Consider the following 18,560-nt stretch of genomic DNA (forward strand, 5'->3'; position numbering starts at 1 on the left):
CATTCAAAACAACATAAAGATTCTAGCCAGACTTTTACATTTCTCCTTGAACAGCAGTGAGTGAACAGGATCTGAAAGTCTACCCAATCACTCTTCAGAACAGGATTTAAAAAAAAAATAAAAATTAGGCAACAAGCATGTAAATATCAAACGGACCATGCACCACACATACAAAAAATGTTTTGTACTTTTTTTTGTAAGACACAAAGCTGTATAGAATCATTTGGCACGCACAAATAAAGGCGTTTCCAAACAAAAGCTATTCATGCAACACAAGCCACTTCCTTACAGTGGAGTGTGTCCCCCCCCCCCCATTAGAAAGCAAAAACCTGTTTGTGAACTACAGCTATCTGGTGCAGCAGCTTCTCTCTCTATAGCAGGATTTATTTCTGTACTCATGATATATTATTCAAAGAAAGGAATAACGTGGCACTTTAGAGAAAGAATCTTCTGGATATTTGGAGTTTTGACAGCATGTGTGAAATGATAGCATAAAACCAGCTGATTTTAAAAAAAAAACTAAAACCAAAAAAAAAAATCCAGCGGACTCAACTTAGTCGTTTCCACCACACAATTTCAGCAGGATTTTCCTGTAGTCTCCAGAAGTGTCACCCTGGTAAGAAACACCAAAAGGGGAAAAAAGTGATCTTGTGCCAAAGGTTAAAGAGAGCAATCATCTTTGTGCCAGAAGCCAACAGGTGAACCTCCCAGTTACACAAGGCATACACCCTGCTCATCTGAACCTATAAACAAGACTTTTATACCTGGGGAGACAGCAGCCACCTGATTTTTTCTCTCCCTCCCCCTGCCCCCCAACACTCCAATAGCAACATCTTATTTAATATGATGGGGTTTTTTTGTTTTGCTTTCTGTTAAAACAACAGTGGTGTGGAGCACATTCGGCCCCCTGGTATACTGTGGAACTACAGCCTATGAAACAGGCCAGATCAGTGTTTCCCAAACTTGGGTCTCCCGTTGTTTTTGAACTACAGTTCCCATCAACCCTGACCACTGGTCTGGCTAGCTAAGGATGATGGGAGTTGTAGTCCAAAATCAGCTGGGGACCCATGTTTGGGAAACACTGGGCCAGATGATGGCTAGAGTTCAGGTGGCGAAAGCTCCACTGTGAAGATGGATGAACATGGCACCGGCTTCCAAAAATGGTACTGGGCCAAGTTCAAGGTTTCGGTGTGAACACTGGCCGCATGGCACACATGGAAAGCGAGACAAGCCCCTCACAATCTTACCGTAATGTCCGTGTAGAGAGATTTGCCATACATCCTCTTGTATTCCTGCCTTATGTCTAGCAGGTCAACCTCACTGCGTGACACCATGATGCGAATGAGAGTCCGGTCTTTGGTTCCAGCTCCCTGTGAAGAACGTGGCGGAAAGGGCCAGAATGTGAATTGTTACCAGACTGCGATGCTCCCTCTGAACATGTAGCCTTGACTGTTACTCAAAATGGCCGCTCAAGGCTTTATGGCAGGCCTTTCCTAATGTGGTGCCCTCACTATGTTATACAACTCCTGTCATCCTTTTCCATTGGTCACAAAAGCTGAGGCTATTATGAGTGGTAGTCCAAAATACATGGAGAACAGAGTTGGGGACAGCTGCTTAATTGATAACCAATTCAAAGTTCAAAACCTTACACATGCCCATTTGTTGACAGGGTGGCATATTCTTTTTAGCCTGAAAAGATGTTGGGGAAGGGGAGGGACAACTGAAAAAGGGAGACTAGGAGAGGGGAGAAAAGGGGGCACCAAACCCTTTGCCTCTCTGCTATCACCCCACTTCAGTTCACAAACACCACAACACCAACACCTCTGTCATTTAAAATCAGGCCTGTGGAACCCGGGGTAGTGGGGAGGAATTGGAATGAAGAAAATGGCAATGGGTTATGTGCACACACCCGCAGCCGTTTCTTGCTCGATCATTGCCTCCAGAGGTTTTTCAAGCTACAGTTACACAGGTTTGTGTGAAACATGTCTACCAGCCCTAAAATCTGACATCCTGGGCTCAGATCTACATCCCAATGGAGTCAGCTTCTAACAGCTCATTTGAATATCTGACCACACGGACGTGCAGAGGCCCACATGATTTCAACTCACCTTCATGGCCTTGTGCAGCCTCTCTGCAAAGAAAGCAGGTGTATTTCTTACACACTTAACTGCAAAAGAAATTGAGATCACCAGTTACTGACTGTTAACCATTTGCTAACCATTAAAAAAAACACATCAATGCCATACTGTTTTTGCTGAAATCTGCTTTCTTAGGTTAACCTGGGAGTTGAGATGACTCAGTGAGTGTCATGGGGAGGAACAAAGGGGACAATCACACAAAATCAGATTTTTTTTAAAAAAAGCACACAGTCATGCAATCCAAACAGCTATCAAACAGCATCTACCTTTTTACTTGAGCATTTTATGGGAGTGGAAAGAACCAATGGTGATGTTCATTTGTAACCTAATACAAGGTATGTTCCTTTTTGATATCAATGTTAAGATTTCTCATGTAGATGTACAAGGCACACATTACACTTCAAGACCGGAAAATGGAAGGCAGTGAAGTTAGTCACACACTATGGGAGTATTGCATACAGTTACCAAGCTTACAATCCTGAAAGCTATAACGGAGCAAAAAAAAAAGGGTACATATTTCCAGTTAGATCTGGTGCAAAGAGTAAAAGCCATTTTATACGACAAATAAAACAGTGAGTGTTTATGGAACACATTTTAAATATTCAAGCAGCTTCATATATATTACCTTGTAAATCCTTACGACCGTGCTGCAGGGTTGGTCAGTATAGTAGTTTGCCTAAGGTCACCCAATGAATTTGTGGCCAATATGACACTTTAACTAGCACTCCGGGATTCACTGGTTGATAGCTGGCCACTTAGGACAGGTTAAGTGATCCTAGAAGTTATTTAACATTTTTGAAAAGGAACTTGGTGATGGCAAAAGCTTTTGGCACAACACTCGCCCCTATCCAAGAAACACACTCAGAATGTAAACACGGTGTTGTTGGACGTGACTTGTCTTCAAAACAAGAGGAATGAAAGATGAGAGAATACAGACAAAGGTTGCTGTGCCTGGCATGGAAGGTGAAGTAGCAAGTTCAAAGGGCATCCTCAGTGGAATCCTAGCCATTTCCCCAATCACATGAACTGTGATTTGTTAAATGGGAACCAGGTTTAACGAGACAAACCAAAGGAATGGTAAATGAAATTTATAACCAAGTTCTCTGGGGGAAGTAAAAGTAGCTTGTGCCCGCCCTGTGGAACGACCTCCCTTCAGATGTGAAGGAAATAAGCAGCTATCCTATCTTTAAAAGACATCTAAAGGCAGCTCTGTTTAGGGAAGCTTTTAATATTTAATGCTGTATTGTTTTTAACACTCGATTGGGAGCCGCCCAGAGTGGCTGGGGAAACTCAGCCAGATGGGCAGGGTATAATTATTATTATTATTATTATTATTATTAGCTCCAAACTGAAACTCGCAGCCAAAGCCAAATATTCTCAAGAGAACTATTGTGTAGAAAGTGGCATGAAATATATGATAAAATATTTTGAATGGCAAAGTTTTTTACCTACACGTTGAACTTTATGACTTGCTTTCCAAACATATACATGACTCAGATACGATCTCTTAGTTTTGCCCCTCTTTTGTGCTTTGAAATACATCTTAAGTAACATACATGTCACATTTTACCCTGCCAAAACACACAAATACTTTAAAAGCTACTCTGAGAATTTACGGGAGAAGAGGTTGGTGATATTGCAGGTACTAGCCAATAGGTACCATGCATAGCCTGCTATCCCCCAACTTCTGGATCTTTTTCAAAAATTATATATTTTAAAGAGTGCAGTCCAAGCCAGAAAACTGTGTGTGTTTAGGGCAGCAAAGGAACATTCAAACCACAATTTGAAAAGTTAGATTCTTGGTGCAATGGGTCAAGTGCATCTGGCTGTTAACCAGAAAGCTGGTGGTTTGAGCCCACCAAGGGATGCCTGTGATCTGGATTCCTGCATTGCAGGGGGTTGGACTAGATGACCCGCGGGGATCCCTTCCAACTCTATGATTCTATGATCTTCACTCTTAAAGATACCTCACCCACCTACTGCCAGCATCCCAGATTCGAGGTCTCCCGACATCTCTCTGATTATGCTCTTCTCAATGTCACGGTTACACATTCGCTGATATTCACTGAAAACTGTTGAGAGAGAAAAAAGGGATCATCAGTCATTTAAGCCAAGTGAGTGTGAAGAGTGAAGTCTGACAACCAGCTCTTGAGTCAGTTGCACTGCCCCATCACAGGCCTTCAGTTGTTTTGTCTGGTATGGCCCTAACTCCAATCACTTATCTAAGTTGACATCTGGCGGCTGGATGACAGACAGACACCCCCTCCCCAATTATTAACTGTGGACCCTACCAGGAGGACAAACGCCCTTTGTTATGTAGAAGGAGGAATTTCAGGCGGTGCAGCTTGTCTCATCTGACAAATTTCTACATAACTATTTAAAAGGGTCGAAGAACCCAGCCCTTCTTTGCATCTGATCAGAGTTGGCTGATCTTAGGCACCATCAAAAATGAAAATATTAGTTACCACTTGTCAAGAAAAAGCATGTGTAGTCTCTTGCACTGTTGCAGCCTAATTTTACAATCACCAAACATCCTCTCGATGCAAAGTATAGACAGAAATTACCTGCTATTAGGTGAGCTTTACTTCTGGCACAGAGAATTGCATTGAATTTGGATTCATCAGTCCCAAGTCGATTTTCTCCTGCTGCATACAGCGCCTTAAAAGAAAAAGAAAAAAAAAATCACAGGTCATTACTTGAGCTCAGCTGCTTTCCAAATTTCACTCTGCTTTCAAAGGTTTCTTCTCCCTTACTACTCATTCTTTAATTATCTTGATATTTCTGGACTGGTCCTATTTTTCTCCCACACCTTTGTTCACTTAGCTAACCTTCGCTAACCTCCCTAACCATCAAGGATGCAACTATAATGCAAGCAACCTGGGACTGCAGCCAAAGTACTACAGGCTCATGTTGAATTTTGCTTTCTTCCCCTTGCACACAACACAACTTCACCTTGCATCCCGACTGATGCTGTTAAGCTGCACATTTCACTGCCCCCACTTCATACTACTGACTGAAAGTTACTGGCGCGAAAATCCTTGCAAAATGATATTGGGACAAAGGGATGCCACTGAAAATGGCAGTGGCGTATTCCTTATAACTAGGGCCGAGCCAAAATGTGACAGAGCGAACGTTTTCGGTGTGAAATGGGGGTGAATGAAAAATTCCACAAGTACATTCCAACTCTCCTCCCTCCATGCTTTCGCTCAGAAAAACTTGACAGGTTTGTAAGTCACAAGTCTATGCAACCCTGAGAAAGGTGCATGGTTCCTCCTTCCATACAATTTGAAATAAACAAAAAAATTCACCACATGATGAACCAAAAGGAGAAAGTTGCACATTTCAGGGAAATTATTACTGCAGCACCAATTCATTTAGTAAATCGTTCCCAAAATGGAATAGGTGCAGGTAAATTTGAGAAGGGTTTTTTAAAAAATATATTTGATTGCAATCTTCTTATTGCTGTTATCTTGGGATCATTTATCTGTAGTAATTTGAAAAAGGGAAACCGTGTAAACTGCTCAATGTAGAGCTGAGGGAAAGCCATACCAATACCCCCCTTTTTTCAGAAACCGGGGCTGTGGGGGCAGGAGGAATATTTTTTTAAAGCAAACTGTTCTCAGGGTAACTTCCACGCTAGAAATTAGGCCAGAGGAGAAACATGCCAGATTGTGGGGGAGTACACACGGTCTCGAGTTTTAGATTTCATTAAAGTAGGAGATGTTTAAAGGAAACCACTCCGGGCAAGAGTCTGCTCAATGCAGCAGCCATCTGGCTGGGCCTTTAAAAAGAAATCAGTGTGGAACATAAACTAGACAATACTCCTCATACTAACCTGAGCATCGCTTTGGACAGCCGCCATGTTGACATTGGTACTTTCATCTCTGTTTCCCTGAAATAATTACCAAGTCAGTCAAAAGATGAAACACTGCTTTCGAAACACTGTAACTGATGTTAGCCTAATGAGGTGGTTAGTCCAGCAAAAAGCAAGCCAAACAGTTTAAAGTATGCTTTGTTCTATTTGCTCGTTAAACATGCGTATTTGTTTCATGATGCTTCCAATTTAATGTTGCAACACATTAAGGTTAAATGGGACAGACAAATTCTCACCAGTCTGTATATTTTCAAACATGATCACTATTAACTTGATATCCAAGATCTGATAATTTAAGATTCTTTGGTAAAATATAGATGGACAACAGTTATCAGGGATATATATACCGTATTTTCCGCCCTGTGGGACACACTTTTTCCCCTCCAAAAATGAAGGGGAAATGTGTGTGCGTCCTATGGGGCGAATGCAGGCTTCCGCTGAAGCCTGGAGAGCGAGAGGCGTTGGTGCGCACCAACCCCTCTCGCTCTCCAGGCTTCAGGAAGCTATCCGCAAGCCTTGCGAGCAGCAGCCTGCAGCCTGAAGCACAGGGCGCCCTCCAGAGGGCGCCCCGTGCTTCGCACAGGTGTCCGCAAACCTTGCGCGCCCAGCGGGAGTTCCCGTGGGCTCGCAAAGCTCAGCTGGCAGCAGCCTGCAGCCCGAAGCACAGGGCGCCCTCCAGAGGAAAGTTTTAATGTTTTAATTGAGGAGGGAGAATTGTTTGGTTAGGGGGAAGAAACTTGCAATATACAATTCCATTAACTCCAATGCTTTTCATCTTGAATTATATCACATCATAGGGAACCGACATCCAGTACCACAGCCAGGATGTTCTGTGCCCTCCATTAGAGGCAAGAGGGCATAACCTCTTCACACTGGCTTAAAAACATAAAGGTGATCTCCAGTCTTAGTCATACTCATGAGCAGAACCACTGAAAGGAATGGACTCAAAATATGCCTGACAACAGATATCACCCCAATACTTCTGTGAATTTTACTTCAATGGATGAATGTAAATCTTAGGAGAACTTGGGTTACGTATAAATTATAGCAACACCAACACAGGACAACCGGGTGCAAGGATCTTGCGCATACCTGAGACAGTGAGATTAAAAGCCTCTGGAAGTGTCCAGATGTGTCGTTTCTGATGGCTTCTTCCAAAGTTTTCTTATGCTCTGTGAGAAATACAAAGGAAACTTGTTTTGTAAGTGGTCCATGTTTATTTCATTATAAGGATCACTGGGTGGGAAGAAAGAGAAGGGAGGAGAGGAAGAGATAATTCTTATCTATTTTTTAATAACACACCGCAAGGACATCTGCTTGGGGGAGAGGATTCACATTCCACTCTTTTATACTCCAGCCAAAATATCAAGGGGGGAAAAAGATGAAAAGGGAAATTTTACACTAAAAGTAGTTTGTGTAAATAGCCCCATTTCGGTTTGACCTACTAGCCAAAGGGAATATTTAAGGCGGCCCACTAGTTCCTCCTTGCAAGATACCTTCCATCACTCAAGCTGGGCTTCCAAAGATACTAACAAATCCTACTTTGAGAAACCATCATCCGTTTCTTCCTTTGAATTTGCCATGGGCAGAAAAGGGGTGATTGGTGCTTTTTCCTCTCTCACACTGGGACTTTGCAAGATAATTCAGCAGTGCTTTGATGATGTCTCTGCCCCCTTCAAAATGTGGGGGGGACGAGACGACGATATGTGGGAACGGGAGTAAGCACACCAGGGGCAAGCAGATTTATGGAGCACTGATGGTGGGGCAGGGAGAGGGAGCTCTCGGTTTTATTCCCGGAAAGTAAAACTAGGACATCTAAATCAGGGCAAACTTTGGATACCGTAAGCTCAGCTGGCGGATCAAACACATGATAGGATTCTATACAGCACAGAAAAGGAACCAAGAACTGTCAAGAAAACCCTTAAAATTATGTGTTTTAAACAAATGAAACCCTAGATAATGTAGTGTGCTTCAGAAGTTGCTGGCCTATAATTTCCATCGTCCCAAACCACTGACCATGCCAGCTGATGTTAGTCCTTTATGAATTTGTAAGCTGATCCAGCATATGCTTCCTTGGAGATGAAGTCTCAACAACTTTACTGAGGTTTATTCTTAAGCAACTGTGTGCAGGATTGCTGCCTTATGTGTCCACTTAGAAGCACGTACCGTTGAACTAAATGGGTCTTAATCTTAGAAAAAGCAGGTACAGACTGCAATCTTTGTGGTGCATCAAGTCTATACAGCACTTTGCAATCACACAAAATACAGAGGCGGGGAAGGAGAACAAAGAGAGACACACCATGTTCAGCTCCAGGAACTGTTAGCAATGTACTATTGCACTAAGTGGCTCTTTCTGCACAAACTGCTGGATCAAACAACTGCCTGAAAAAGGGTGAACCTTCATGAACTCCAGTTTGCCCTTGTAAATTGTCTTCTCCATTCTAAATTTGACAGCCCCACCCAACAAACCAACAAAGCTCAAATTTATAAACAAAGCAGCAGCTTATGCACTGAACAGCCTTCGACCTCAATGTCCAAAATGCAATTCTTCCTACAAATGTTTCTGCTCAACTTAAACCCATCATCTTTAAAGGTATTGGGATGGCCTTCTATCAGAACAGCAGAAGTTGCAGAGTTGAGAGGAAAACTCACCTGCTTTGTATGCCCGACTGATTTCCCGAATGTGCTCATTGCTGCGAGATGCCAAGATTTCTATCAGGCAGGCTTCATCCGTGCCAGCTCCCTAAGAAAAGGAAAAGACACTCAAGCTCACCACTAGGCAGAAGCATTTGTCTCCTGGGTTCTGCCCTCTTTTAAGGCTAAGAGAGTGCCAGGCTTATTGGCGTGACTCCTATTTCTAGGCCTCACGTGGACTGAGTGTACTCTTACTAGGTCTGCAATGTTTAATCCATTGCTCAGTTTGATTTCTCTATTTTTTGATAGACTTAACTGGTCTACAGATAAAGTATTATTGAATGTGCTTTTAAGAATGAGGGTTGACAAAGACCACCTAAAAAGAGGTGTCCTCTCACATGTGACAGGAGCGCATCACACAAAGGACAAAAGAACTATTATTGCATTTTTTTTTCATATGCGCACTTCAGTGGACTGCTGGATGCCAGCACAGACTGAGCAATGACACAGGCGTAGAGGGCAGGAACTGCAAACATTGCAACAGAGCTCTCAGTTTCTTCAGTTAGATTAAACTGCAACTGCTGTGCAATCCCCTCCTCCAAGAATTATGCAAAGGGAGAGTTGCTTTTGATAACGGTATACCGTAGTCCCATCACACTGTACATAGCTCTTGAAACAGAAAGATAAGCAGAAGTCTCTTGATTCAGTAGCATAATAAAAACTGATACTGCAAGGGTTGGGTGGAAGGGGTCACAGGATAGGTATTCACACATGCAAATCCAGAATGGTGGGTTTTGAAGACAGGCTTGAAGCAGGAGAAAGATGATGCGTCAAATAAAGCATTTAGGGAGGCAAGAATTATGTAACAACAACAGTAGCTTTCATTTAAACCATACAGACCTTGATGGCTTCTTTTATTTCATAAACATCAAACTGGACAGGAGTCTTCATCATTGCCAAGATTGTCCTCTCGAAGTTGCCGGAAAGCTCAGACTTCAGGTCCTTGATCAAATCCTGGGTTTTTTTTAAGTGAAAAAACACCACATGTTTCCCTTGTAAAGTAATATTTAGTGAGTTTTTTAAAGGATGAGAAACAAAAGGTTTATGCCAAAGCTTCCTATTCAAGGCATACTAATGATCTGAATCTCTTTTCTTGCAATGTCAGACTTGCAGAAAAGTTCGGTAATATCTGTGAAGTTATTAATATAGCACAATCAGTGTCGACTGCACTTTATTGAGTAACATAAGGAAGGGTAAAGGTACGATTTCTGCCCAAAGGAGTTTACAAACTAAATTTCTACCAGAGCAGAGGACAAATGTAACAGTGTGAATATTTGCAGCCACACAAATGTTAGGTTTTATTTCAGCTGAATAGGGCAATGAACCATAGTAGCCAGTAATTTAAACCCCGCTCTTATATCCACGATATGCTGAGAGCAACTTCACAGCATAAGAAATATGGAAAAAGCAAATGAACACATTATAAACAATGTCATAAACTAAAAAGCAGCAACCCAGGAACATAATACTTATTTTATTTATTAAATAAATAATTTGCTCAAAAGGGTCATGGTGCCGTTTAAAAATTAAGCAAGCACAAAGCTGGCAAAAGTAATTCCTTAGAAGAATGTGTATTGTTATTTTGTTACATATTTTGTGCTTTTACACTTAGTAATCTTAAGATGATGATGATAATTGTTCATTAGCAAAAATGTAGAACTCTGATGCAAAGGTTTTTAAGAGTGGCTGACCAGTAAAAGTTGATGATATGAAGAGAGTGTGTTTGAGGAATACAAAAGTCATCCTGCTGAAAACTGCAAGATATTACCAAACTTATTTTGTACCTCTCATTCGTTGGGGTGTCAAGATATTTAAAGTCTCTTTCATTATTTTGTTGCCAAAATCATTCACCATCATCATTACGATAATGTGACAACCCCTTGTCCTTAAATCCCTTCAATGGCTTCCTGTCCATTCTCAGATCCAGCTGCCTTGTTCCTACATACAACTCCTCCCATGGCCTTGTCCCCTTATCTCTCTGCATTCCTGCCTGTGATGTTTGTCTGCCCAGCTCCACCATCCTTATCCATTTGAAGGCTTCCTTCAAAAGACTCCTTCTCCCTTAACTGCGCTGCAGCCCTAAAATTGCCTCCCAGAACACCTGCACAAATGCCACCCCTCCCTTTAAATCCATCCTCAAACCCTGCCCTTTCCGTTTAACCCTTGGCACAAAATCCTAGCCCTCTGGCGACTTCAGCATGAAGCTAAGCCAAAGAACATACAAACTAGACCGACTGCACATGATTTCCATGTTTAGCTCTGCCTCCACTTTCTTCCTCTGTTGCAATAATCAAAGAATAATTTCATGGTGGAGAACTTACCTTTCCATAAGCTGTTTTGAAGGAGAGCAGAATCTGCTGGCGTTGCTTGTTTGAGCGACTTCCCAGACAATCAATGATTGCCTGCTCGTCGGTTCCTGAAAATATACAGAATCAAGTGTTTAGTGCAGCCTCTTCCACCGTCATAGTACTTTCTGATCAACCCACTTCAGCAGAATCTAACCCAGCATTTAGTAATCGGAAAAGGCCAACTTTTAAAACCAAGTGTATTCTCTCCTGCCACCTTATACACTGCATGGCATCACTTGTTCAAATGCATATTTGAATCTGCAGCAGTCATGAGTAACTATGGGATGGCTCAGTTGGTAGAGCACGAGACTCTTAATCTCAGGGTTGTGGGTTTGAGTGCCACACTGGGCAAAAGATTCCTGCATTGCAGGGAGTTGGATTATTGGAATAGATGATTCTCATAGTCCCTTCCATCTCTAGGATTCTGTGATTCTATATTCTGTTGTACTTTAGGCAGCAAAGCCTGACAGATGAGCTAAGCCTGTATGACATTATGGGGTATTCGCACAGATTCCAATTACTTTTTTTTTTTAAAAAAGAAATCCAAATATTTAAATTTCTGAGGGAAGGGACAGTTGTGCATTTGGTTTGGATTGAAGAGTTCATACACGTTTTGCATAGACTAGGAATGGAGAGGTTTAAGTTGGGAGAAAAAAAGCAGGACAGAATTCAGTGGGAAAGGAAAGGGAAATAATTTATATAACACTGAAAAATGTTTCACAAAAAGCAAAGAAGCTAAAAGCAACTTTTGAGGTCTTCCAATCTTGAAGAAAAGATCAAATGCTAGAAAGGAATAGAAATCTGGGCGTTGCGATCAGAATGAGCAACTACGGAAAACTTGAGTGCAGCAACAGATGCCCTTCTATCTTTGCACAGTAGGCTCCATTCCAGCCATGCAAAAGTTTGATGTCTCTACAAAGCCCTTTCTATCCAGGCAGGACCGGAAAGGGGGGTGGCTTGGGGAGAGTGTTGGGGGGCCCTGCCCTCAAGGGTAGCAAGCAAGCTCCACAAAATCCCTCTTATGTTTTCTAGCTGGAAGAGGAGGTGGACATTCAACTTGTTCCTTCCAGCTTGTAAAGGTATATCTGAGTGACTGACTTTGCAAAGCAAGGATGGGAAGCCAGATCTGGATGGCTGGCTTTATTGTTTATTCCACAACACACACACACACCTTGACCTGCCCCATACCTAAAGTTCAATAGGACATCTGGTGTAGGGCAGGTGGGTTGCAGCCTTGCTGAAACAACCCTAAGTGTAAGAGGAGCCTACTGGATCCAGCCAGTGGCCCATCTAGCCCAGCATCCTGATCTTAGTGACTGACCAGATGCCTTTGTGAAACCCGCAAGCAGGACTTAACACAAGTGCACTCTCACCTCCTGTGTCCAGCAACTGCAAATCAGAAGCACGGCTGCTTCCAACAGGGAGAGTAGTCATGAACAGTCTTTCCTCCATGAGAGGAGATAGGATAGCCATCCAATATCTCAAGGGCTGCCACATGGAAGATGTTTCCTCCATCTCTGGAGGGTGGGACCCGAACCAATGGATTCAAGTTACAAGGAGGAGAATCCGACCAAACCCTAGGAAGAACTTTCTGATCCTGTTCAACAGAGGAAGGGACTTCTTCAGAAGGTGGTGGACTCTCCATCCTTGGAGGTTTATAAGAAGAGGTTGGATGGCCATGTGTCATGGATGCTTTAGCTGAGATTCCTGCATTGCAGGGGGTCGGACTAGACGACCCACTTCCATTTTTCCATTTCTATGATTCTATGTGTACTTGGGCATACATCTGTTGGGCTCACGGAATTTCCGAATCCCTGGTACAGAGAACCCAGACCCACGGCCAGTGTCACAGGCTGTGCTCCAAGGGCAGAAGATGCAACGCTCAGAATTGCTTTCACGTTACCCAGAACACAGACGTAACCTGCAACGTTTTGCAAAGCAGTACCCAAACTATCCCTGAACGTGCAAGAAGCAAAAGGGTGGGACAAAGAGGACATCATTACGTGAAGAAAAAGCACCCAACTTTTGAGTGCAAGCACTACTCACCAAACCCTTTCATGGCTTTCCTCAACACCTCTGCGTCCCTCAGAGGGTCAAAGGATGGAGCATCACGGACTGTGCCTCGGTTTCCAGACTGCAGTGTCCAAAGAAGAATGGGGGAGAAAGCTATCAACCAACGTTTGCTACTTCGCCTGCCTGCCACTTTCCCTTACAACACATCAATACCCGTCCTTCGCCCACCACTCAACGTGGCAAACGCATACCCAGAAACCATGGCTGGTGGAAAGTGGTGGGGTAAGGGTCAAGCATCCTCCCCATGCACCACCTGTCAACCGCCAACTGAACTCCCTCCCGTCACTTTTTAGCATTCAACAGCATCTGGGGCCCACAGATGCAACATGTGCCATCAAACACCTAGTTTTTGCACTTTTCCTATTATACACTGGAAGACAAGGAAGCTCAATAATTTAAGAAGAGGTTCTCTTACCGCTCCGGGAGTAATGGTGGGTACTGTTGGTCCTGGATAAGATGGCATAGAAGGATTAACAGCTGGGCCAGGAGGGTAATTTGGCATAGGTTGCTGGTGCCCTGGCGGTGGCATTGGCTGCTGCCCAGGATATGGCTGTTGCCCAGGATACGGCTGGGGCTGCTGTCCTGCTGCTGGCATGGGGCCACCTGGATACCCTGGATAAGACGGCATTCCTGTTGGCGGGTTTCCTCCTGGCGCTGGCGGGTACATTCCGTAAGACGGCTGCTGTCCTTGAGGAGGTTGCCCAAAGCCCCCAGGAGCTTGTCCAAAGCCTCCTGGAGGAACCGGGGGGTAGCCACCAGGGACTGGAGGGTACATGCTCTGCGGCACATTGGCACCACCAAACGTTCCTGACATGTTGGAAGCCTGAACAATCAAATGCACAAAGTTAGCACGTGTGTGTCAAATAGCACATAACACTTCTGTAACACTTTGAGGGTTGAGAGCACTATCTTTACAACCGCCATCTAAATAGGCCAGTATTATTACAGATAGGAAGCCACAAGATAGGAGGTTGCCTAAGACCTCTGGGGTTCACTAGATTTGAGCTTGGGACTTCTTGGCAAGACCGCCCAGCTACTTGTCCATTGTGCTACTCTTGTCTGAAGGAGCGTCTCCACCCCACCATCCAGCCCGGACGCGGAGGTCCAGCGTGGAGGGCCTTCTGGCGGGTCCCTCGCTGTGAGAAGTGACGTTACAGGGAACCAGGCAGAGGGCCTTCTCAGTAGTGGCGCCTGCCCTGTGGAATGCCCTCCCAGAAGATGTCAAGGCAATAAACAACTATTTTACTTTTAAAAGACAACTGAAGGCGGCCCTGTTTAGGGAAGTTTTTAATACATGACACTGTATTGTTTTTAATATTCAGTTGGAAGCTATCCAGAGTGGCTGGGGAAACCCAGCCAGATGGGCGGGGTATAAATAATAAATTATTATTATAATTATTATTGTGTGTGTGATGCTCCACATCAATCCAAACTATTAACAGGGTCATCTTTTTGAACAGGCTAGAAGAGTTCCCTAGGTCCCAGAGTCTAGACTACTAATGAGCTTGTGTACTCCCTGCTCCTCCACCAGCACAGTGGCAGAGATGAATTTGGAATCTTTCGTTTCTGGTTTTGATTAACCACAGTTTGCCATGTTACCATGGTAACCCAAACTGTGGGTTAACTATGCTTAGTGGAAACAAGGTAACTTCACACCGTAGTTTACAAATCTGTCTTGTTTTCTCTACCTACAGTAAAAACCACAGTTTAGAATTTGAACAACAAGCTGCACTGCAGTTAATCAGAAAAAGCTTATGACAGGGAAAGTAGGTTCGTTCGTACAACACTGAACCATGGCATAGAAATTTTTATTTTATATTTTCTACCTTTATATTTTATGTTCTGCATTTCATCTATGTAAGCGTATGCTAATGTCCAATACTTTGCACATGCAAAGTATCCATTTCCTCCTCGATAATATGGGGTTTTTATTGGCATATAAACAGGGTTTTACCATTCTGTATCATTTGCCTACTTGAGATATGGGCTTATGCAAATATCTCATTTGCCATGTTAAACAGAATTGGGGATGTGGAGCACCCTGTTACACACTGTGCTTCACAGAACTGTAGAATCATAAATTTGGAGGAACCCCGAGGGCCATCTAGACCAACTCCCTGAAATGCAATAATCTGAACTCATGGTCCCTCATCCAGTTTGAAACCATATCGGACCCTGCTTAGCTTCGCAAATGTGCTAACAGTACTGTTGCCACAACCGCCAGGAGGAGCTTCAGAGAATACTGTTGCGAACATAATCTGTCTGTTACAGCTTTTACCACTGATGAAATAAAGGACAGATATGGAAAGAAGACAAGGGGAAGAGAAGTTGAATGTAACTTTATAACTGCTGTAAACCACTATGAGGCCCTTCCTTGAAAAGCAGGATCTAAATATATTAAAAGAAGACAAAAATTCAGGCAGCAGAATTTCACAGCTGGCTTTAGCGGAAACAGGAAGATCTACCAAATTCCAACTGAAATTACTCACCATGCCTGACATATAGTCTGGATTAAACTGGTTGGCATAGCTTCCAACATTTTCTAGCCCAATTGGAGGAGGATTTGCAGGAGGATAGCTGGGAGCCCCCCAGGGGTTGCCACCTGAAACATTAAAAAATAAAAATACACAAGAGCTACAGAACAGTTGTATATCTATTTGTTAGCATATGGATCTCTATGGCAGAATTTTCACTGCAATGGCTACTGGCAAAAGCAGGCAGGCTTTGATACAGTTCCACTTTGCTCTGTTCTCCATCCCTGGACCAACAGATGTTGCAACATAAAGCAGCAGGTTCTCTGAAAGCTACGCTAAAACTGTGTGTGCATTTCAAAGGCTAATGAACGGCCGTCAAACAGATAATCATCTGTTTGCAAAACATGCAGCGTATAAATAACAGACACTAGAGCAAAGTACATGGCAAGAGGAACGGTCTCTTCCTTCCTTCTAACAATGTAAGAGAGAACAGGTGACAACAGCAGGGAATGTAAACTATATCTTCATAGGAAGCTATATGCAGCTGCTGCATACAAGAGTCAGACCAGTGGTCTATCAGCCACAGTTCTGTCTACTCTGACTGGCAACAGCTCTCCCAGGCCTCTTCAGCTCTACAAACCGGAGATCCCTTCTGCACCCTTCTATTATCCAATTCCCGGCAGGTTACTATGATTCTTACATGAAATACAGTAAGCTTACCAGGAGCAGCAGGTGGATAACCACCAGCAGGAGGATACCCGGGATAACTCATTCTGCAGGACTGCAAGAAGAAGAAGAAGAACAATGATTTAATACAATGCAAAGTGTTAATTACATATTTTATTTATATCAGTTGGTAGAGCATGAGGCTCTTAATCTTAGGGTCATAGGTTCAAGCCCCACATTGGGCAAAATATTCCTGTACTGCAGAGGGCTGGACTAGATGACTCCCATGGTCTCTTCCAACTCTACAATTCTATGATTCTATATTCTGAATACCAGTCGCTGGAAAGAAGGTAGTTGTGCTCAGATCCTGCTTGCGGTTTCCAAAAAGGCATATGGTTTGCCACTTTGAGAACAGGATGCTGGCCTATATGAGCCACTGGCCTGATCCTGCAGGCTCTCCGTACATTCTTATATACGCAACACACAGCAGCTTAAAACTAAAGCAGATGGGATTGTTTTGAACTTTTGGGATTTTACCATCAAATTTAGCTTCGTTTTGCCTTTCTTCCACAAAGCTCTGCCCATCCTCACCCATTATCCTCAAAAACGTTCTTTGTGGTAGGTTACACTGAGAGATGGCAAGTGGCTCAAAGTAGGATTTGTGGCCAAATGAAGGGCCTTTTTGTCAAATTCTAGCCACTACGCAACAATTTCTCATTACATCGTGTTGTGCATTTTTATAGTTTTGATGCCACTATCACTGAGATAAATTGTAACCTCATGATCCTGGCAATCTCAGGAGATCCTGCCATCCAAAACTGTATGAGATCTAGATTTAGGAAACAGCAAAGCACTGTAGCTACAGGACTTTTTCATATGATTGCAATCACAGGTAAAATAAGGACACTTTAGTGGTTTTTCATCCTCGGGCTGGAAACTGGTGCACCTTTTTAATGACACAGCTGCAGATGTGTACTTATTAATCTCAGAATCAGAGAACTGTAGAATTGGAAGGGACACCAAAGGTCATCTAGTCTAACCCCCTGCAATGCATGTTCACACAGTGCTCAAGCATCATGTTCACAAAGTGGGGGGAACCAGCAGCCAATCAAACGCAAGTGATATGCTGCATGTGTATGCTGCAAGCACAATTTTTCCTTATCTGCACATATAAAACGCTTTAAATATGCATGTTGCAGATTAAATTTCTAAAGCAGGTCCTGCTTTGTCTTCAGCTTCCCTGCCCCCCCACTTAATAATAATAATAATAATAATAATAATAATAATAAATTTTATTTATATCCCGCCCTCCCCAGCCGAAGCCGGGCTCAGGGCGGCTAACAACAATAAAACAGTATAAAAGTACAGCATAAACAACACTCTAAAATCATTCATTATAAAATTAATTAATTAATAATACTCCCAGGGTGGTTCCCCCAGAATCAGGCTGTTAGACAAGCTCTCCTGTGCACAAGCAGTTCTTTCTCCCTAGTAAAAACATAAAGCCACTTCCTTTATTTCAAGCTACATTTATAACTTCTACTTTTCAAAGGTTTTCAAATGAGAGCTTACAAGAACTCAAACACATTGCTTTGGCGTGAAACGTAGCTAACTGAAAATACATCAATGGAACCTAGTATTACTTGTTAGTAACAACCAGTAAAAAGAGGGGAGCCTTCTCCAGATGTGGCACACAAACATCTGCCCCATTACGAACAAATCCAGGGGAGCAAGTTTTTGATGTTATACTTAGATCCCTCTGCCTCTAGAACTTTTTTTTAAAAAAATACAGCCATAATAGGCTCATTCATTCCTACCAGCCACCAAATGCCAGCAAGTAAAGAAGGAACAAGGGGCACAAGCGAAGAACTGTGCTGGGAGGCAAGACAAGTCGGCAGGCAGAGAAGCTTGTTGATTTAGCTGCCTCCCCGAGGTTGGAATTCATTTCGTCCGTCTGAAGCCAAAGCGCGTTGCTATGCCAACTTTCCCACCCTGCGTTACCTGCAGGAACTACGGCGATACTGTAGGACCACATTCCAGTTAGAACTGTGCTAACCAGAAGCTGCACATGGATAATCTCAGAGGCGTTATGAACTAGTGAAACTGGTAAAACACTTATGTTATTCCTATTTTACACACAGATGGAAGATGAAAGAGATTTAGAGGGAAATGGCAGTGCTGGGGAGGTGCACCACATGGTCTTTTCCAAGGTTTGAAATTCCTTTAGAATTGCCTTTTTTTTTTTTTTGCGCAATTAACTAGGAATGGAATTAAAATGGCTGTTTCACACAGC

At 43.1% G+C, this 18,560-nt stretch overlaps 1 protein-coding gene across 3 annotated transcripts in view; it reads right to left on the reverse strand.

The window, feature by feature from the left end:
- Positions 1–121: 121 nt before the first annotated feature.
- Positions 122–18,560, reverse strand: part of ANXA11 (annexin A11) — a 34,948-nt gene continuing 16,509 nt past the window's right edge. For all 3 annotated transcript variants that reach the window (XM_081006258.1, XM_081006256.1, XM_081006257.1), the window contains 14 exons: positions 16,322–16,382; positions 15,617–15,729; positions 13,543–13,950; positions 13,101–13,188; positions 11,028–11,122; positions 9,547–9,660; positions 8,665–8,755; positions 7,105–7,184; positions 5,974–6,030; positions 4,703–4,796; positions 4,115–4,210; positions 2,109–2,167; positions 1,248–1,370; positions 122–613 (listed from right to left, as the gene is read on the reverse strand). In XM_081006258.1, coding sequence (XP_080862384.1) covers positions 554–613; positions 1,248–1,370; positions 2,109–2,167; positions 4,115–4,210; positions 4,703–4,796; positions 5,974–6,030; positions 7,105–7,184; positions 8,665–8,755; positions 9,547–9,660; positions 11,028–11,122; positions 13,101–13,188; positions 13,543–13,950; positions 15,617–15,729; positions 16,322–16,373 — 1,530 coding nt within the window. In that variant the 5' untranslated portion in view covers positions 16,374–16,382 and the 3' untranslated portion in view covers positions 122–553. The remainder of the gene's footprint in view (positions 614–1,247; positions 1,371–2,108; positions 2,168–4,114; positions 4,211–4,702; positions 4,797–5,973; positions 6,031–7,104; positions 7,185–8,664; positions 8,756–9,546; positions 9,661–11,027; positions 11,123–13,100; positions 13,189–13,542; positions 13,951–15,616; positions 15,730–16,321; positions 16,383–18,560) is intronic.

Source organism: Podarcis pityusensis, assembly GCF_964106645.2.
Source record: "Podarcis pityusensis genome assembly, chromosome: 5".
Taxonomy (NCBI): Eukaryota; Metazoa; Chordata; class Lepidosauria; order Squamata; family Lacertidae; genus Podarcis; species Podarcis pityusensis.